Below are 22,807 nucleotides of genomic sequence, written 5' to 3'. Positions count from 1 at the left end.
CTCTTTTTGTTCTTTCTTTTTAAAAAAAGATCTCGTTTCCACTCCTAAGGGAGAACATTCAATATTTGATTATCTGTGTATGATTAGTTGCACTAAACCAAAGATCCTTGAGTTCAACCATTTTGAAGCAAATGATAGAATTTCATTTTTTAAATATCTGAATAGAATCCCACTTCTTTCTCCAGTCATTTGATGATGAACACCTTAGTTGGTTCCATATTTGACTCTTGTGACAAGTGTTACTGGAAACATGGTGGTGCAGATGCCTCTGATACAGTGGATTCAGGTCTTTAGGATAATTGCCTAGTAGTGGGATTACTGGGTCATATAATAAACCTATTTCTACTTTTTTAAAAAAGAAACCACACTGTACTGTGTTCCATGGTGACCAAACACTGGATAATATAATTTACATTATCACTATCCGTGCTTAAAAAAATAATTTGCCTTACTATATTCATCAGCAATTTTTTATTTTGTCTTTTACATGATAGCTACTATGAACTGATATCTCACCATGGTCGATTTGCATTTGCCTGGTGGCTAGTGATATTAAGTCTTTTTTTTTACAGATTTGTTGCACATTAGTGTGTGTGTGTGTGTGTGTGTGTGTGTGTGTGTACATTTCTTTTTGAGAATGATTATGGTCCTTTGCCCATTTCTTAACTGGATTGATTTTATTTTTATTGTTGAATTTTTGAGTTGCTGATATGTTCTGATTATTGTAATGACTGTGAGTTTTGTTTGAATTAAAAGACTGGGCAAGGTGTTTATTTTCAGGAGATGGGCTTATTTGTTTAGATTAGGGCACTTGATCCAATCTGAGAAGTCTAGCTGCTGATGCATCTCAAGAGCATTCTAGAATGCTCCTGAGATCTAAGGACCTCTGTAACAAGTTGACTACAAACATAGTGGCCTCTAACAACAGATATTAATTCTTTGTCCTGGAGGTTAAGGGTTTAAAATAAAGGTGTTGGCATCACCATGCACGCTGTGAAGCAATTAGGGGAGAATCTTCTGTGTCCCTTCCAGGAAGTGATGACTGTAGGTGTCCCTGCATTGGGGCAGAATCATTCCACTCTTAGCCTGCCTGGGCTCAGTGCAGCCTCCTTTTGTAGGTACCTGTGATGTCTCCCCCTGATTCTCACATAAGAACACTTGACCCAAGGTAATCTTACCATGAAGTTTCTTATTTATTTCTGTTTATAAAGACTCTTTCTCCCAATAAAGCGACAGTTACCAATTCTAGGAGTTAGAGCCCAATATCTTTGTATGGAAATTATTCAGCCTAATACAAATAGTATAAGGTTTGGTTTGAGAACCAGATTAAAAATGTCTTTGACCTTAGAACTGAACGCTAAGGATGTGTTCATGTGAGCAGAGGCAAACTGTCCAATCTGAAGTCATTGTATCTAACCTAAAAGCTAAAGCCTTATTAGAATAGGAAGATATTTCATGCAGTTAGAATTCAAAAGGCAGTGTTTCCCATAATACTAAAGTAAAGCAGAGCCAGGGACCATTGTTCTGGTTGCTCATTTGAGATGTGACAGTGCAGTGATGCTCCAGCCTGAAAAACGTGTCTGGAAGGTAGGTGGATGGTGTTGTGAATGAAATTATGCAAAAGTCAGCTGGGAAGAGGAATGTGTGTAGAATCTCAGACCCATTTCTTACCTGTGTTTTTCAGTTTTACTTACCATCCCTTTCTCTGTGTCCTACACCTCAGTCAATTCAGGCCAAAATGATATATGCATGACTCAGCACTTTCTTGCTGATAAAATCCCTTGGCATATCCAACAGGTCATGCCGACAAAGTTATCAGTGACCCTGTTCCCACTTATCATTATTATCTCCTCTGCACTCAGTTATTTGGACTCGTTCTGAAAATAGCTCTCCTTATCACTTACCCTTGAGCAAGCATGTATCTATCTTCAACAACCCAAGTATGGCCCCACCAACACAGATTCCCATGAAAGCCAAACAGAAATGTAGAAGAGAAATGCAAAATTGGTTTAATTTTAGAACTACACACCTTTGTACTTTAAAGTCTGGGAAACATGTTAGTGACCATGCTATTTCTTTCCTTTGATTCTGTGTAAATCTTTCAATAGTTTTCAGCTGGCGTGTGCAGTGTCCTTGGTCTTTCTATAGCCATGGAACTGCTTATTTCTTGTCGCTTGATTGCCTCTTGGGTGGTTGTGGGTCTCTAGAATGACTGACATAAAATAAACCGTGGATATTGCTTCCTCATGGTGAGCTGCTGAGCAATCGTCACATTGATCAACTGCTGTTCTGCTTCGTGGCTGTTCAGATAGAGTTTGTTCCACAACATCATTTCCTCTGCGGTTTCTGGATGCTGAAAACCTTTCCTAGTTAAACTTATATCATACTGTATCAAATGTGATAACAAGCCTTAAACATATTTTATACACATGACTTTATGAAAGAAGAAATTGTGAGGGAAGCAGATGTGAATTCCTTGTTCCATCTTGCTGTCCTCCCTGTTTCTGTAGACTTCCTAAGGAAAAACTTTACAGTTGTATGATTAAATCCCATGGGAGGTTTCATTTTCAGTAGAATTTATAATACATTCCTGTCAAAGAAACAGACAGGAAGGCCTCTGTGCACATTTGCTGCATGTTGCTGTGTGCTTGTCAGGCGGCACTTGAAACAACAGAGCAGGCCATTGTTAATGGATATCATTTACAATATTTGGTGTCCTTCATGATTTTTCTCGTTTCACCTGTGTTGCACACAGGTCAGGAAAATGAGAATCGTCTTATGGTGAGAAGTTATACTGAATTATGTTAGAAGCAACATAATGCAGTGAAAGATACTGGATTTGCAGTCACATAAGTACTTACACAGTCTTCCTCTTTATTGTATTATTTAAGGTATTTTACCTCTATATTTGTGGCTTCAACTATAAATCTCATCAAATTCAAATTTGCTTGTAGTTCATATAAAATGAAGCAGAGCATATGAATTTTCACCTCTATAGTAGATGGGTGGCCAGCCTTGTATTTTAACCTTTACCCCGTCTTCTGTTTATATTACTGTTGGGTAGATTGTTTACCTCAAACATTCTACTTACAAAAATGCTGCACTACAGAGAGTCAATTCTTTGCTCTCTCATACATGTTTATGTATGTGTATACAATGGATTTCTACTCAATTGAATTTTTTTCTTCATATAGTTGTGTTACTTGAATTCCTGTATGATTATAAAATGTGACAGTGAACCCAAATTTAAGTGATGGGTTCTTTGTGTGTTCTTGCTTGCTAAAAAGAGCTTTATTTGCTATTTATTTATTTATTTATTTATTTATTTATTTGAAAGACAGAATGACAAGGGGGAGAAATGGAGGACTAGGAAACGAAAGGAAAAAAGAGAGACTCTTCCATCTTTCAGTTTATTCCCCAAATAGCTTTGTTTGGGACAGGCCAATTCCGGGAGCATGAAACACCATCAAAATCCCTTAAAATGGTCGAGGAGGGCGAAGTAATTGAGCAATCTGATGCTGCCTCCTCAGGAACATTAGTTGGAAGCTGAATCAGAAACAGAGTATCTGACACTCAGACACCTGAATATTCTGATATCACAATCAGACAGCTTATATATGGCAGCACCACAATCACCCCCACTGATAATTTCTTGATCAAAATATGGGTGTTAATAGGAACTTGTTCATTTAAATGGCTTCTGAAAAGGATTGACAACTATTTCATTAGCCAGAGTAGTCATCTTTTATCTTCTTGGACTGCAGTAGCAATTCTCTGCCTAGAATCTGCAGGATGTTTCGGGAAGAGAGGTATAATCCAGATATAAGGGTGATACATTTTTTTAAAAAGAGTTATTTTCATTATGTTTTTTTATTGGAAAGGCAGATATACAGAGAGAGAGGAGAGACAGAGAGGAAGATCTTCCGTCTGATGATCCACTCCCCAAGTGAGCACAACGGCCGATGCTATGCTGATCCAAAGCCAGGAGCCTCTTCCGGGTCTCCCACGCGGGTGCAGAGTCCCAAAGCTTTGGGCTGTCCTCGACTGCTTTACTGGGCCACAGGCAGGGAGCTGGATGGGAAGCAGGGCTGCTGGGATAGAACTGGTGCCCATATGGGATCCCGGGCGTGCAAGGCCTTAACCACTTGCGCCACTGTGCCTGGCCCAGGGTGATACATTTAAACTGCTTAATCTGAACGTAGAAATACTGAAAGCATTGTTTTCCCACTGAGCAGTTGGAGAACTCCTGCCACCATCATCCCAATGACCACTTTTGAGAATGGTTCCTTTCACAGGGCTTTGCAAGGCACCATTCTGGAGGGGAGACATGCCTCTGGTTTTGAATGTTCTGCCTTTGAAGTTAGAAAATCATGTTTATTTCTCATTGGATTCTAATGCAGTTCTTTTTTTTTTACTAGTTATTATTTTTCATATTTACTGAGCAAATTAATCTTGGAAAAGTCAATGCTTTAATAAGACAGCTTCCAGGTAATGACAGCCGGAAGAGCACTATATCTCACAATGTAAGGCAATGTAAGGCAACATAAAATCTTTGTGTGGAGGAGCATACTACTGGCACCACATACAAAATCAAAATTTTGAGGTGGATTTCATTTGCATGCAATGTAATGCGTATAAGCTCCAAAATACATGTAATTCAAACAACTGCTCCAAAGTAAGAAAATTAAAAAAATGTTAGCTTTCACAGTTTAGGGGCTTACCCATCAATTTGTGTTTAATAAACATTATTTTTACATTTGGTGGATACAGTTTTCAAAAACAGTTAACATTTCAATGTATTAATTATAATTTTGGTTTTAAGTATATAACCTTTTAAATATATTTCCAAGGCTGTTTTTCTATTTTGTCAAATGAATGGTTTAATTAATTAGATGGATGCTAGTGTGGTGCTTTAAAAAGTTCATGAAAATATAATTGAAAAATAAACTTATATTGGGGAAAAATTGAAATCGATGTGTTCCTCATGGAAAATAAGTACTGTAAAAGCACTAAGCATGGTTTCAAAAAAAAGTATACCAAAATAAACTCACTTATTAATTCCCTCTTCATGAAATTTTTGACGTGCCCTCGTATGACAGTTCTTCAAATTGTTTTACTCTGTAAGATATTTTATGTTCTGCACATGACGTAAAATATTCCTAATAAAAACTACTATGATTATTTTCATGCTTGTTAGGGGTTCTTTACATGTTTAGTGGCATGCACCCATTGTCCCTGCTCCAAAGGCAATGAGTATGATTCTTACAGACCTCTGCGGATGATCCCTTCTGAACAGACAGAATCGCAGGGCAGTGCTGGGCTTGATAGCCGAATCACTTAAAATGAGTGTATTTTAGCATCCAGTGAAACAGTTTTGTTTTCTTAAGCAATATAATGATTCGTTAAAAGCTTAAGATCTAGAATATTCTCTCACTATTATAAAACAAATAAACCAAAAGATACCACTTGCTACTTCTGTGGTGACTGCAATTTAATTTCCTTTTAAAAATCAGTAGATATTTGTGGAATATTTTAACAGATTTGTTGAGTAATATTCATGTCATGGGGGCACTGCTGGGGTCAACACAATATGTGACAATGATAAATCCCTGGTTTCCATTTAACTCAAAAGTCTCCTATAAGGCTGTAAACTGCTTGAGGACAAGGTCTTTGCTTGCTCTCTGACCCAGTTATTCCTTAGTACTTAACAATGTCTGACACGTTAGTGTGGATTTCATACTTATTATTAATTGTCAGTGGTTTTATACCTTCAGTGTAAGTTCCTTGCATGAATGAATTTTCCCCAAAGCCACGCATCTGTGTTTGTGTTCAGGATACCGGCAGTTGTGTCTTTTGAAAGCTGACTCAGTTCACCAGCATGTGCCCAATGCTTACACTCTTCATCTCACTTAATCCTCACTAGTTCCTCAGAAAGAGATGTTATTATCCACTTTGAATAATGAAGATCCTGAACCACACCACGCTAAGTACCTTGTTCATGACCATCCACTCATCTGTCCCCTTCAAAACCTGAACTAATTTGAACTCAAATCCTTCTGTTCCTTCTTTTTTTCACAACCTTGGGCCTGAGGTGCTACAGTATCCTTGGCTACCTGCAAGGGAACAGTTCAGTTTAATAACTTATTAAATATTATCGAGCCAAGCAATATGCTTGATTGTTGTTGTCACCCTGCCCTTCTGAATTAAGCAATTCGTTTTACACAATGGACCATGTTATCTAGTTATTTTAGTGGTAAATCAAAATATGTATGCTCATTTTTTTCTTTGACTTAAGTTTCCAGCTGGCAGGAACCTAACTAAACACTGAAGATCACAGACAATTAAATTGTAATCCAATTTCAGCTACTTAATTGTGAAATCTCAGGGAAAAATTAGCCTCTTTAGATTCCCATCAACTGTCGCTAGAAATGAAGTTGATAGTAATTTCTGCCTATTCTGGTCAATGAGAGAGAGAATTTAATGAGACATCTCTTTGGCTTCTAATACAATGCCTGACGCTTAACAAGTTTTGTTGAGCAATAGCTGCTCTTACTACATTGATATCATTTTTGTTGTTAATCTCAACTCTTCATTTGTATATCATCTTTGTTGTATAGTTCTTATTGTTTTTCTTGGTGTGGTGACTTAATTTCCTTTCAAGATATGTGAAGTTACTTAGCTATTCCTTACTAGATATTTATACTTCATTAATAATTGTGCTTTTAAAATTGGCTCAATTCTCTTATTTTCTATCTGCTATTAATTGCAAGTACTTTCCATGCAAATTCACCTTTTTAATTTTTTTCTACTCCTTCATTGTGTATATTATGTAAATGCTCTGGAATGTTTATTGAGTTGTATGAATAGGTCACACTATTAGTCACCGTGAGTGAATAGGTCAATTTTCTTTTGTGTACCATCACTAATGTCATTCACTGGCAGTGTTATCTTAATTTTGATAGGCATAAAAGAAGGCTGCGTATCATTTACTGATATCACATTTGAATGTGACTTGTTATTTCTGCTAGGCCAGATCTTTGGTCTTCCATGAAGATTTTCACTCCAGTTGTTTTATTTTGCCCTGCTTTTGGTTATTCTAGTGTTTCATTATAGAATTTTCCCCCGTCATGTTTTATGTAGGACTTTATTTTAAGAAATAAACAAAAGACCCCAACTTTTTTACTTTCACTTAAACTTTCTGTTTCCCACATCACTTTAAAGTATACATCTTACTCCTGCCCTCCTTCTCTAATCCCCAGCCCCCTTAATACATTACCATTTGACTCTGTCATTATGCTGTCAATCTGCAAAACTCTTGAGGAAGAGTCCTTATGTTAAATAGGCCTGATACTTTGCTTAAAGAGGTTAGTGCACTATCTGCAGTTCTATTCTTGTCAAGAATAGGCTTTTGAAATTTCAAGAATAAATGAAATTCAGAAAAGCTACCAAACCATGAGAAATCTAAGAAGAATTAAAAAAAAAAAAAAAAAGGAATGAGGAAACTGTAAAAGCCAGGGCAGGGATGCTGGATAAAATTTACTATAGAGTTCTGGGAAGGTTCCTGTTTTATTTCAAAACAAGGACATGTGTGCTACTACAGAAGACTCTAAATGGACAGTCAATGGTTAAAGGCATGGGATACTCTTTCAGGAAAAATCGTGATTGAAGCACTCTGATGATCAGCTGCCCAGTCTCTTGTTAGTGTTCACAAAATGCTTGGGAGGATAAATGTATTTACCCTGTTTGGACAATATGTGTGCTTGTAATGAAGCACTTATATCATGCCATATGTATTTTATATATGTAGATATGTGTATGTGCATTTCTTTTCAAATTAAAATTCTTTTTAATAAGAAAATGAGATATTTTGTATTTCTAGATGGAAAGTGATAAAGATTGGATATCGTGGCTTAGTGAAAGAAGATAAAGGGAATATTTGGCAACCATTCTCAAAGAAATGTTGTTTGACAGCAGGAAGCAGCCCCTTCTTTTTCCCCACCTGTGGGCACAGGAGAAAAAAAAACTGAAACATTTGTCCCAGCACCATCTTTCCTCTGTACCTCGACTCTTCCCATTCTAATTGGAGGCCCAGATGGATGTGTATCCCTCTCAACTACACAAATACTATTAAAAATAAAATTAAAAAAAAATATGTTATGCAAGTGGGGTAAAGGGTAGCTCTCATATTTTCAGAAAAGCATGGATGAGACAATATGACTAAAGCAAGGCAAGAGATTTACTTCAGAATTCAGACAGACTTCCTGAAGCACTTAGTTCCCCAAATATATCGCTAAACAGGATTTATATCACTAAACAGGATTTATCCTGCAAACAGAGCGGGAGGGCTTTTCCAGAGTCATTGGGCAAGGATTCCAAGGGACAGCACTTCCACAGCCCCAGTTGTTCCCTGGGATAATATGACCTGATTCGTGAAGAATGACTATGGAATCTCATTGATTTCAAACTTTATGGAAAGCAGTGGGTGGAATCTAAGCAGGAAAAGGAGTTCATTCTTTCTAAAGATGGGAACTTAGGCCATTCTAATTTCCACATGATTTTACGGATCAGCAAACTATAGTTAAGTTCTTTTGACAAATCCAGGACTATATATATTTTTGCTTAAAACCAAATGGTTTTCAATGCAAGGGACTAAATAAGGTTGAAGTTCCCAAATGGAAATACATAGAGACTGCGATTGGCATAGGGAGAAGGAAAGTAGACTCCTTAAGCTGCTTCCATGAAAATTCAATCCACTGCTAGCTTCTGCTGTACAAAACTTTGACATATGTCCCTTGACCTTTACCAACTACCCTTTCACGTTTGACACCTAGCATTTGCTACATGATTAAAATTCAGCGTTAATTTCAACACTATCAGTTAAGTTATATTTAGCTAAGAACACTCGCTTTTGTCTTTTGTGAGTAGCACTGCAGTATTATTACAAAGAGGTAGTCAGAAGGGCAATAGAGATACGAGAAGAGAAGAATGATTCAGTGTGCAGATAATTGTTTCGAGTGAAATTTAGCTCGGTATTTTTGTTCCTGTCCTCAGTAGAACTGAGATGTAGCACCTCCCGCTGGTATTTAGCCCCCACCCCCACACACGAGGAGGCTGTGCTGGGTGGGTGCTGAAGAACGAGCCACACCAGGATTAAATTATAGCACAGCTCCAACACTGGCGAGAAATTTCTCTGGCCAGCTCTTGAGTATAAACCTGGTGATCCCAGCAGAGAAGCAAGGCATCCCTGCAAAGAATGTCCATATGGTGTGGTATCATCTTCAATGAGGGAAGTTGACAGCTTAAAGAGCATGGTCCAAAAGGTGGTGACTGTTCCCAAGAAAACAGTGGAATTTGGACTGTTTAGCAGATTTGTAGTTCTAAACTTAAACTCACCCATGAAATTGTCTTGTGGATGGTTTATTTCCCAATTTAATCAAAATTGTCACTAAAAATAGACCAAACTCAAGAAATTTGGTCTCTTTCTCTGAATTTTCCAAATGAGATTTTATAAAAATTATATTCTTCATTAGATACACTTTTTCTCCATGTAAGGAACATAGTAAGAATGTGCAGAAGCAACTCTTGGTTTTATGTGAAGTTCAAAATGTTGTTGAATTATTATTATAACTGTTGTTCCTTTTTAAAAAGATTTATTCTTATTGGAAATTTAGATATACAGAAAGGAGGAGAGACAGAGAGGAAGATCTTCTATCCAATGGTTCACACCCCAAGTGAACGCAAAGGCCGGTCCTACACCGATCCGAAGCCAGGAGCCAGGAACCTCTTCCAGGTCTCACGCACAGGTGCAGGGTCCCAAGGCTTTGGGCTGTCCTCCACTGCTTTTCCAAGTCACAAGCAGGGAGTTGGATGGGAAGTGGAGCTACTGGGTTTAGAACCAGAGCCCGTATAGAATTCCGGCACATGCAAGGCGAGGACTTTAGCCACTAGGCTTCCATTCTCGGCCCAACTACTGTTCCTTGAGATGTCAGAAAATTGTGGTCTGTAGGTTTACTGTGCTATTGAAACACTCCAGTTTATTTATTTTAATTAATTGTTTTGTATTATTATTCCATGATATGGTTTCATAGGCTCCAAGATTGCCCTTTCCCCTCGCCAACCCTGCTCCCTACTAATTTCCCGCATGTATAGTCCTTCACATCAGTCATAAGTCCATCATTCTGTTAATTATGTGTGTCCTGACATTGTAGGCATGGACAGTGGCAGAGTCCAGCATGCTATTGTCAAGATACATTCGACAATTTCATTGCAAGTCCATCTTTGATTTAGAAGCAGAGATGCACACTGCATTGCATCTTCACATCTGTATGTGATATCTCTATTACACAGTTACTATACATCCTCTTAAATGAAAAAACATAAAATAAAATCAACAATGGAGAGAAAAGTAGAAAATGTAAACAACATGAACTTAAATAACATGCTACTGAATAACCAGTGTGTTGTTGAAAAAATAAGAAAATCCAATACTTCCTGAAGCAAATGATGCTATTGTGTGATGCATGATTCAGTGAGGAAATTAATAAGAAAAAAGAAAAAATTTTTGAATGAAGAAAAATGAAAACAAAAGAATCACTACTGTTCTTTAAAGATGTGTATCCACAGAACAAGAAGAGGTTTCCATGTGGTGGATGCTGCAGGTGAATAAATTGTAGATGGAAATTGTTGTTATATGTCCTAAAGAGAATAAAGTAATGGATGTTGGACCTTGGTGTGTATATATATATATATATAATATATATATATATATTTGGGGAGTCTCCATTTGTTTAAAAGCTTTTTGCATTTTCATTTGTATATCATTGACAATTTTGCTTCTAGCAGTTCAGCTCTGATATTTCAGAATCTAGTTCCATGTCCTCATCTCCTCCCTGTATCTTTAGTTGGAAGTCGCTTGATCTCTCCAAGATTGTTTCCTGTCTATCCCCTGGGAGAAATTCCAGCCTGCATCTGGCAGGACTTTAAGTAACTTTCAGTAGTTATGTGATTCAGAACAGAGCACATTTTACTAGTTGAAAGATAATGCAAAACCTGTAGTAGTAAGTGGGATTTTGGTCCCCAGCGTCGTCCCCCTTTGTTCTTGAAGGGACCCTCAGAGATTCATTATGGTCCTACCATCTGAGGTGATCACCCATTAGGGTGGGGTCTCTGCGTTTTTCTCAGTTGTTTTTGTTTTCACACTCTGGAATACTGAGTCCTGGTTCAGAGTCTAGCTTTGTGAGAAAGGTCACAACTTGCATTGGAAATGTCCTACTTCCTTGCACTATCCTCTGACCTGGACCTCTCATGGATGCTTGTCACAGCAATGGTGAATCGTTCTACCTCTAGCAGTCCCTGGGCCTCCTGAAATTCTTATTCACTCTTCATATAATGGATTCTGTAAACAATGCCTTGGATAAATTGCATTAGAGCCTTTGGACCACCCTAGTAGTTTACTGCACTCCAGGTTCTGGTTCCTTTCTCCCATCCCAGCCCTTCTGCCATTGACCTTAGCTAAGTTGTGCTGTGAGATACTGTGGCAAGAGGCTGAACTCTAATAATAGAGCAGCATACACAGATGAAAAGGGGGATTCATTTACTGTATTTAGGACCAATGCATATTTTTAAGAATGGAAAGGCTGGGCCCAGCTCAGTAACCTAGTGGCTAAGGTCCTCGTTTTGCACTGTCTGGGATCCCACATGGGTGCTGGTTCATACCCAATGGCCCCGCTTCCCTTCCAGCTCCCTGCTTGTGGCCTGGGAAAGCAGTAGGGGGTGGCCCAACGCCTTGTGACCCTCCACCCGCATAGGATACTTGGAAGAAGTTCCTGGCACCTGGTTTTAGATTGGCTCAGCTCTGGCTGTCGCAGTCACTTGAGGAGTGAATCATCGAATGGAGGTTCCTTCTTTCTGTCTCTTCTCCTCTCTGTATATCTGACTTTCCAATAAAAATAAATAAATCTTTAAAAAAGAAAGAATGGGAAGGCTTTATAGAAATATTTTTTCTCCTCCTTTGTTTTTCTGTTCTTTTTTGGCTTTACTTAATGAAGCCAAATGTTAACAGGCAAACATTAATGTGAGACGTAACTTACAATTAAATTTTGGAAAACTGTTTTTTTTTCAATATTTCTTTACTGTAGACTCAAACCAGTGACTATCTCAATACCTTAATATTGAAGATGACTTTATTTTGTAAATTATTTTTCTTTCTGTTCTTATATTCTAAGGTGCTACACAATGGCCTCATCATGGAGATGAAACATCCAACAGCAGGGACGATTTCAGTTCCAGGTTTGAATATTTTTGTGATTTTCTTTCTTTCATTTTTTGTGTTACATGTTTCTACTGGAAACAACCTATTAAGACATTTCACAATCTATACTTCGATAAAAGGAAAATCTAAGACTTCACTCACAAGAATGTAAGTGGAGGCTATGGGATTGCATCTCAGTGTGTTTTAACTCTAAGGAACATCTAATTGCCCCAGTGAAAAGAATTGTTCGTAGTTCCTGATTTCATTTTATGTGTTTATATGCTCACACGTGTACATCATAGAGCTATCAGCATAAAGATGATAATAGATATAGTGATATTAATAAATAGAATGTGGTTCAAAGGAAAACCAGGAAAAAATAGAAGTGCCATCTAAGAAAGGCTGCTGGCTGCATGGGCCAGGTTATACCTTTTCTGAATTATGGCTTAAAGTATTGGCTTTTCAGAACAGAAAAGATGTGTTTTTGGTAAACCCGGAGTGAACTGAATTTTTTAAGTTGATTCATGCCAAACAAACTCACCAAGGACCGTTGCTTAACCCAAAATGCCAACTTTTCACCTGCAGAGGCAGCCAGTGTTTTCATGCGTACTCTGAGTACTCTCTTGGGTAGCTCAGTCAGTGTTTTCTTGGAGTGTACCATCAGTCATTTTCCTGGTGTCTGTAATGTTATTGTTTCTTGGATATGTTGTCTTTGTCCTCTGAGACATGCTGAAAAAGTGTCACACTTTTTTATTCATGGTGTTCCTATTTTCTAGACTATGCACAAATCATGCATTTACTTTTTCTTCTGTCAATAGGCAGTGAAAGTTGCTATGATAAACTTTTGTTATTGTTTTTCTGCTTACCTTGCTTGGAATTTGGTACTCCACAAAATTCTCAGTTAACTTGGCCAAATGACATGAAACATTTCTTCCAAGGTTGTTGATTTTGCTTGTTGAATAATGATTATTTTTAACTTCATTTTAAACATAATATCTGCACAATTGGAGTCAGTTTGATGGTAAAATCTCTAAAAATAGGGCAAATAATGGCCATTAGCATGCAAAAAGAGTAAGAAAGAGCAAATATGAATGAGGCTGGTTGGAAGAGAAAGTTGTGATGTACATGCGTCTAAGAAACATTGGGTATGAATCAAGGAAACTAAGAGAACACACACAGTATAAGCATCTCAGGGACCACATGTCACAGGAAGTTTATCTCATATGGATAGGTGGTAAAAACAGCATGTTGATATAATCAAAATAGATCGTTCATCTATTTCATTTATTCTTTTCATGTTATTGAACATATGCTGTGTGCTGTGTATTGCTTTGGAACCTGTGGGGTTTGTAAATAGAAGGTTAAACCAGGATGGCCCGTGGTCACATAGAGCTTATACTCTATGGAAAGGCAGATAATATAAGCAACAAACAGGGTCTTCTGTAGTTTTGAACTATAAGGACAAAGGAAAGAAAGAACAATATACTGTCACAGAGAATGGAGGGAGGCAGACAGTAGCCTCCTGTAGTTCAAGTGATCAGAAAAATCGTTTTTGGGAGACTTCACACTTTGATTGAAGAATAGAAACAAATTTGCATTTGGAGCAAATGTGGACATGCATCCCAAATAGAGGGATTACACCTGAGGCGATTCTAAAGTAGAAAGAGGTGGTGGTTTAATGCCGGTGTGAAAGAAGTTGGGGAAAACATGGCAGGAGATGGAGATGATAGGATAGACAGAAACTTGAAGCTCACAGTGGAACTGGGTTTACTTTAACTTTAAGCAAGGGAGTGAAATGATAGAATTTATAAATGCAAGTAAAGAATGTAGTTATTATAGAAATTTAAGTAATGGCTTTTAAAATTAAGGTCACAGTAATACAAGAGATCTTCCAAAAGTTAATGAAAATGTATATTATGGAAAAATATGGATGGGATTCCATTTTTTGCATAATATTAACTTTAAATTTGACATTTCTGCAAAGTTTCTGAAGCATCCTCGAGAGATAAAGGCAGTGATCAGAAGACATGCTATAGTAGTGATCTCAGCCTGAAAAAGCTTTAGGAAGCATTTTATTCAGTAGCTTTTAAACAATGGGATTGATATTCCAAAAAAAGTCTCAGTATCTAAATAAAGCAGCTTGCTGACAGATAGGTCCAACACTCTAATTATTTAGCTTTCCTCCTCTGTACCATCATGCCACATGAGTGAGAGTTAGTTTTCTGATTCATTCCCCAAGTGGTTGCAGCATCCTAGAATTGGGCCAGGCCCAAGAGCCAGGAGCTTCATCTGGATCCTCAGGTGAGTGGTATGGAACCAAGTGGTTGGATCATCCCCTACTTTCCAGGTGCATTAGCAGAGATCTGAATCAGAAGTGGAGCAGCTAAGACTTGAACCAGCTCACATAGGAGGTCAGTGTTCGCCAACAACTGCTTAACCTGCCAACATTGATCCCTCTAAAGAATTAAGGAAGACGTATGTCAGTTGTATTTATATAAGGGATTTCTAGACTTACAGATAGAGCATGGAAACCATTTAATGTTCATGAATTAGATCTGAGTTGTAGTTATGATAATGCTGTTCTTTCATGTATTATTGATTAAACTACTCTCATTCAGGCTTTAAAATCTACTATACATCTACATTTTGTTCTTTTGAAAAATGCCTGCTCAATTCATTTACCTGTTTCTTGATAGAGTCATTTGTCTTTCTGTCATTAATTTTCTGAATCTCTTTGTAAGTCCTGGATATTAGTTCTCTATATGTTGTATAGTGTGCAAATGTTTTCTCCCATTCTGTTGATTGCTTCTTTACTTTGTTGATCATTTCTTTTGTTGTACAGAAACACCTTGCTTTGATGTGGTCCTATTTGTTTATTCTAGCTGTGACTGCCTATGCTTTTGGTGACTTTTCTAAGAAGTCTTTACCAATGCCAATATCTTGTTGAATGCTCCGTATGTTTTCCTCTAGTAGTTTGATGGTTTCTGAATGCAGATTTAGGACTTTGATCGATTTAGAGCTGATTTTGTTTTCGGTGGCCGGTGGGGGTCTTGGTTCATACTTCTGCAGGGTGCGATGCAGTTGTTATGACAGCATTTGTTGAACAGACCAAGATTTTTCCCGAATTATTTTCAGTTCAGTTCTCTTATTGAAGATTAGTTGGCTGTACACATGTGGACTCATTTCAGGGGTTTCTATGATGTTGAATTGATCTCTGTTTCCATACCAGTACCAAGTTGCTTTATTATCATTGTCCTGTATTAAATTAAAATAACTAATAGGTATATGAAAAAATAGCTCAGATTTCCCTAGCTGTTATGGAAATACAAATAAAAACACATTGTGGTTCCATCTAAATTCACTGAGATTGGCCTACATTTGGCAATCTAGTAATAACACCTGTAATCCTGGATGTGGGAACAAAGAAACCCTACTGAATTGTTGCTGGAAATAAGGGCTGGTGCAGCCACTAGGAAAGTCAGTATGGAGAGTGCAAAGATGACTGAAAATTCTTCTAACGTATGACCCATGTATCCCACTCCTGAGAATATGTCCAAAGGAAATGAAATTTGCAGATGATACAGCAACCTGCAACCCTATATGTATAGCAACACAATTCATGATTGCAAAGATATGGGAACAACCCAGATGCCCCTCCAAAGAGAAATTGATTTAAAAAACTGTAGCACATGTACACCATGGAATACTACACAGCCTCTGAAAAGAATGAAACTCTGTCACTTGCAACAGAATGGTCCAAACTACAGACGATTATGCTCAGTAAAATAAGCCAATCCCAAAAGAATAAATATCACATATGCTCTCTGATATAAGGCAACATTCATGTAAAATGCAAAACAGAAGATAGGTAAACATGTATATCCATGTATTATCAAGATGAGCTGTATAATGGAGACTAGCACACTGGGAAGTGAAGATAATGTTGTGGTATGCATCTCTCCCTGTGAATAAAAGGAGGACTTCCACAGAAACTGCTGACTATACCTTTGACAATAGAATACCAGACTTTCTACCGTTCTCTATACCTAAAATGCCATGATACACTTAAATAGCACAAAGCTGTGTTTGGATTTGTAACTTGCTGAAAGACTATACTATTATAATAATATATGGGGAAATGGTGGGGAGGATAATTGAGAGGAAGAAGACAGAGGAATACCTGTGCTTATAGAACTGTATTGAAAAATAATAATTACAAAAATTAACATACAGTTAAAGGTAAGGAGAGATGAAGAAAAATAAACTGGTAGTGGGTATATAATTGAAAATGCATATCATGTCTCTTTTTGCCAAGTCTCAATATTCTTGTGTTCTAAGAGTCCTAAATAAAAGCTTACTGTTGTTTGAGCTCACTATTAGTTTAGTGTCACAGGTATCAGCCCAGTAGGTGCAATATACTAATCTGTTTAGAATTGACTAACGTAGCCTAGTGGCTAAAGACCTTGACTTGCATTCTCCAGGATCCCATATGGGAGCCAGTTTGTACCTTGGCTGCTCCACTTCCCTTCCAGATCCCTGCTTGTGGCCTGGGAAGCAGTAGAGCATGGCCCAAAGCCCTGGAACCCTGCACCCATATGGGAAACCAAGAAGAAGCTCCTGGCTTCAGATCAACTCAGATTCAGCCACTGTAGCCACTTGGGAAATAAACCACTGAATGGAATATCTTTCTGTCTCTCCTCTCTGTAAATCTGACTTTCCAATAAAAATTAACTAATTAATTAATATTGTAAAAAAGAATTAACTTGGATGGGTGTTCAAATACAGATTTCCCCTCCCCCCACAATTATATTAACCAAAGTTTCTCTCTTCTTTACATTATGTAGGATCTGATGAGAAAGTATTGATAGCCCTGGTCCCTTGTGGCATTTATTGTTTGCAAATGAAGACAGACCAGAACAATAATTATGGAAGAATGAGATGAGTGTACTTGCATGTCTATAATAGGATGTTATGGGAGCTTATACCAGGGTGATCTCACTTGGGGTGTGGGCTGAGATGATGTTTCCCTGTGATACAGTTAGAGGGCATAGCTTGCTGGAAAGCTGAGAAAGCAGGGCTAAAATGGAAAACGTGGGAGGCAGGGGTGAGGTTTAAAGTTACCCTGGAGAGGAAAACAAATATCAGATGAACAAGACCTTTAGTAGAACTGGGGAATGGTTGGCCCAGCAGTTAAAACACTGCTTGGGACACCTATATGTCATCTTGGAGTGCCTCTGTTTAAGTTCTGCCTCTGCCTTCTGGCTCTAGCTTGCTATTAAGACAAGCACTGGGAGACAGCAGTGATGGCTCAAGTAGGCTTCTGTTACCCATGTGAAAGACCTGTATCCCATTCATAGCTCCTGGCCTAGTGCAGCTCCTTCTGGTACAAGTACTTAAAGGGAAACCAGTGAATAGTGCACTGTTTGTGTCTATCCTCCTCCCACCTGCAAAGGACATCATTGAGATATAACTTAGCGTGTAGCTTTAAAGTGTGTCATGTGACTTATTTTGGATGCTTCCCCTGAATGTGTTCTGTGATGACTTGAGGCCAGCAACATCATTGGGACTGGTTTTAGTGCTGAGTGTTCCAGACCTGTGGAAGATGAGACAGAATTCTACATAGGTGAAGGGCTCCTAAATTGAATTACACTGGGCTACTGTTTCCTGAACCTATGCTTTTTAGAAAGCAACTCCAATTTCTCTCAAATAAAGCTTTTCTTAAGTGTTTTCCTTATAGCATCTAAATATATATTTGGAACCTCTTGTGAGTTTTAGCTAGTAGGTGTTAGAATAGTTGTAACTTGTTCTTCTATGATCCAATATACCTCAAATCGTGCATTGAAATATTGAGGTTGGGATGTTGAAGTGAACTTTAAAAACTTGAATGCTTTTTTGCCTGACATATTTCTAAATGATTTGCAAGCCTCTTTAAAAATAATGGCCTCAACTGTCTTTTATAAGATCCTAGAAGGAAAAGAAAAAGAGTGTTTTTGTTTGAAGTCTCTGCAGTATGTTTACACCAATTAAATAATAATAAGTTTTATGGATAATTAGAATAAAACCAGAATATAATTGAAACATGACTTGTGTCATTGCTGCTGTATGCATTTCTTTTAATAAATAGGTCGTACAGGGCAGCAGTCATCTGCAAGACACTTATTGAACTTATTTGGCTTGCTCTCTGCAGCACAAATGTTAAATGGAGTGAGCACCTAGCCTTTTGCATGGTTAAACTCATTTTTTTTTACTGCATAATTCTTCACCTTGCTCTGTTACTTCTTGCTTTCTCTACTTCTTTTACGTGGAAAATTAGATAATGTTTCTGAGATCACATATCCTCAAAGCGCAGTTAAATTTCTATAATGGATAACAGCAATGGGGAAAGTTGTCACAAATCTCACTGGGGAAAAAGAAAAATTAAGAGAAACCACAGTTTCAGCTTCTATCCCCCTATAAAGTTTAAGTGTGTTGGTTCTCATAAGGAATTTGCAGTAAAACCAATTTTGAGAATGAAAGGTGAGATAAGTTATTTCTTCCAGGTAGAAAGGCCTTTCAGATGACAACAGGAAAAGTGTGTAAAGTTTTCATGTTGTGTGCAGTGCATAATCTATCTTCTAGAAAGAATATACTCCTTCAGGGACCCAGGTTAAGCTGCAAAAAGAGGAAAGAGATGAAAGGAAGGCACTACAGTCTGTCAACAGAGTGAGAAAACTGGCAGGGAAGTGAGTTTTCAAATGGACTAGCTGTGGTACTTCCCAAAGTGCTCAATTATTTTTAACGTTATTAAACCCCTGGCTCATGGCAGGGTACTGAGAGTGGAATCAATCAGTGTATTCCCAGGTGACTTGACATTAAGTGTCTGCAGCCTTCTCTACAATGCTTTTATAGTGGAGGCTGGATGGTAGACGTTATGCCTTTTCAGTGTGTAATGAAAAGCACAATGATGTCCTTCTTCCTAAGAGAGATGGGAAGAAGCAAAGGAGGCATGGATTGCATCCCTAGGAATGTCTTCCCATCAGGCACTGGAAAAGGTCTGAGAGTCAGCTTGCTGTCACTGATACAACTTCAGGATCTCCATCAGCTCTGCTTATCTGTGCCATGAGAAGGAAATATTTTATGAGACTTGGGCGTTCATGCTCAGGGAATTCATGTTCCTGTTAGATGGACCTGGGATATTCACCAAGAGCTCAGTTGTTCCTCTGTAATGTGCCCTTATCAGTCTAATAGGTTTCCTGGTAAAGGAATGTGTCTAACAGAAAAGAAGCTCTCTTTGCAAATCAGCTGTCAGCTAAGTTTTCAATGAACTTCTAGTGTACACAGTAAGTTTTCCCTAGTAGGAAAGTATCTATGATCGGAAATTTTTCTGGGGGAATATTTAATTGGGATATAGGCATCACTATGAAAATAATCTGTTAGATTATAGGAATGTTTGAAATAATTTGTGGACCCAGAATATTGAACTGAATGCAGAAATCAAAGCAAACACAGAAGCCACTGGAAGGGTGGAGAGCTAAATGATGGCATCGACATTTTTATAGCTCTCCTAGAAGCTAGATCATGGGCTCAGAACCCTGGTACCTGGGAAAGGTGTCCCTCAGAGCTCCACACACCCAAGTGATTTCCAGAAGTCATAGACTTACCAAATGGTTATGTCAAAACGCAAGTATAATTAAGTTTTAAAAAGTAAAGAGTAAACACAAAATATTAGTGAGAACTGTAAGAGACTATTTAGTGATATTAAATTACCACCATGATGCTGTAACCATAAAAAGGCTGAAGAAGTATACTCCCCCCCAACATAGATTGAAATAATACTCCCAACAAAGCTTGTTACATACAAACTCCTCAAAAATGAATCTGCTTTCCCTTTTCTGTGCCCAGTTGCTGCATGACTCTAAATAACTCACCTCAACTTCCGGCACTTTGTTTGCTGTTCAAATGAGATCAATCCTTTCATTCTTTCAACTTAAAGAAGAAATTTAATTCACTGTATTTCATATTTAATGGATTCTTAGAACTATTTCTAAAAATTAATACTTCTAGTTTTGCATGGATTTGTAGGGGAAAAAAATCTCAAGTGATGCTTCATATATTTTCCCCAGCTATAGGATTTGTAAAACTACAGTATATTACCACAAACAGGATATTGTCATTGACACATCTTGTCATCTTTCTGAATGGATTTTAACAGCATCATTACAGTGGATCATTGAAATTAAAAAGGAGAGAACATAAGGCAGTATCTCTTGAGGCCTTCATTAAATATGTGTTGTAATGACCACTTTATAACACTGAGCCAAAAATGAACCTTCAGCCAACTATTGAGTTTCTTTATCTTACAACATTATTCCTCAATTTAAAGATTGTGAACGTTTAAAATTTTTTTTTAAGTTTGGCTTAAAAAAACTTTTAGCTTAAAGAAGCTTTCTTAATGTTTAGATTTTAAGAATTCAAATGTTGAGCCTGTTATCCTTTAGGATTAAGTGTATGCTTTATGAAGTCTATAATTGTATTCCTGCTTTTTAAACATGTATCAGAAAATGTATTTTTGGGATATTTTGATGGTCTCAAGAGAATATAAGTGTAAATGCAACAAAACATGTGGATTACATTTCCCTCAGGCTGTGCTGTTTTCACACATTAACAGAAATTCAGCTTGGAAGAGGGAAAACAGGAATGTTTGGGATATATATATATATGTGTGTGTGTGTAAATTTATATATATATATTTAAATATATATACATTTAAATAATCAAAAGACTTCAGATTGTTAAGGCATTTTTGTCTTTCTATTGACCTCTTGATGGCCTTGATATTGTGTGAGTAAATTTCCCCCTTCTCTTTGGGGATTGGTTTTGTCTTCAAGTAACAGACTGGTTTCCTTCAAGCAAGCTGAATGTAACTTCAAATAATATTGAGTCCATATTGAAAATTCAACATGATATTTTTGCCTTTTTTTTCGTGTGTAGTTAATACCATGATCAGAATCAAGAGTTTAAAACTGGTTAGTCATAATGTCTGTGAGACTTCATTTATACAATAGAGGGTGATCAAAGTCATGGAAACATAAAGTCAGTGATGGTTATTAGGAACTGTGGGTCAGCAGAATGGGGAGTGGTGCTTAATGTATGCAACGTTTCCATGTAAGATGAGAAAGGTCTGAAGAGGGAGCATGGAAATACTTGTGCAATAATGTGAATGAACACAATATTATCAAAAAGCTAAAGGAAAATGCATATTAGAACAAATCGAATGGACCTCCTTTTTTGGCACCAAAAATACCTTTAAATTATTTTTTCTTTTTTTTTTATAAGATTTATTTTTTATTGGAAAGGCAGATATACAGAGAGGAGAGACAGAGTGGAAGATCCTCCGTCTGATGATTCACTCCTCAAGCAGCCGCAACGGCCGGAGCTGAGCCAATTCGAAGTCAGGAGCCAGGAGCTCTTCCGGGTCTCCCACGCGGGTGCAGGGTCCCAAAGTCTTGGGCCGTCCTTTACTGCCCTCTCAGGCCACAGGCAGGGAGCTGGATGGGAAGCGGGGTCGCCAGGTTAGAACTGGTGTCCAAATGGCATCCCGTCATGTTCAAGGTGAGGACCTTAACTGCTATGCTATCACGCCAGGCCCTAAATTATCTTTTCATAATACTCTTTTCTGTGATGTTGTAGAAATGTGTACTTGAAAAAGGATTAAATCTGTCACTACAATAAAAAAAAACTCATATGACTAGTAACAGCACAGCTTCCACCTGTTTTCCAACATACATGTGATTATGCACAGAAGATGAGGTGAAATGGACAGCAAATAGACTTAATCAGCAAGAAATAAGCTGAAATATGGTTTTGCAATTTTAAATTAAAGATAATAAACCACCTATTCTATGATAGGTTTTTAATATGCAATATAAAAATCAAGTGTATATTGCATCTTATGTCTATTAAGCAGTAATATAGTATGCCCAGTGTTGAGCAAGTAGAAGGGGTAAGTGAAAGCATAGTGTAGGTAAGAAACTTAACAGATTATAGTAGTAAAGAGTCTTTACAAAAAAAATAAAATTAGCCAATAATTTTTTTGAACCACCAAACATCAAAAAATAGTCATGCATGTTTCTCTGTAAAGTACACTAAAACATACTGTTCTTTTGTCATACAAATGTTTATCTAGTGGTTCTTCTGCTCCAAGAGCTGGCTGATCAGAAGCTCTGTGTGATGGGTTATATGGTAGTGACCAATCAGATGAAGTGCAATGAGTATAGGGAAATCCTGGGACCTTTCCTGCCGTGTGTGTGTGTGTGTGTGTGTGTGTGTGTGTGTGTGTGTTAAAGGGGATAAGCTGGCCCCTTTATTTTTCAACCAGAAATTCTTGCATACATATTTTGTCTATAAAGTCAATGAAGACTGTGTAGTGTGAAAGACTTCTCCAGAAAACATTGTCTAACAAATCATGAAGGTGAAAATAGGAATTCAGAGCTCACAGATGAAATTGTAGTAGCTTCTGCCAGGATGTGGTACAAGAATTCCGCACTAGGCCCTGTAAGGCCCTCCGATAGTTTCTTG

At 37.6% G+C, this 22,807-nt stretch overlaps 1 protein-coding gene across 1 annotated transcript in view; it reads left to right on the top strand.

The window, feature by feature from the left end:
* The window catches only part of SUGCT (succinyl-CoA:glutarate-CoA transferase), a 497,234-nt gene that overhangs the window by 392,504 nt on the left and 81,923 nt on the right, over nt 1–22,807 (top strand). The window contains exon 13 of the mRNA XM_040964993.1: nt 12,225–12,288. Within this exon, the coding sequence (XP_040820927.1) occupies nt 12,225–12,288 (64 nt within the window). The remainder of the gene's footprint in view (nt 1–12,224; nt 12,289–22,807) is intronic.

The sequence above is a fragment of the Ochotona curzoniae genome, unplaced genomic scaffold (genome assembly GCF_017591425.1).
Source record: "Ochotona curzoniae isolate NIBS_2020 unplaced genomic scaffold, NIBS_Ocur_1.0 scaffold_3835, whole genome shotgun sequence".
In the NCBI taxonomy this organism is placed as follows: domain Eukaryota; kingdom Metazoa; phylum Chordata; class Mammalia; order Lagomorpha; family Ochotonidae; genus Ochotona; species Ochotona curzoniae.
This window is presented reverse-complemented; position numbering and strand designations above follow the sequence as displayed.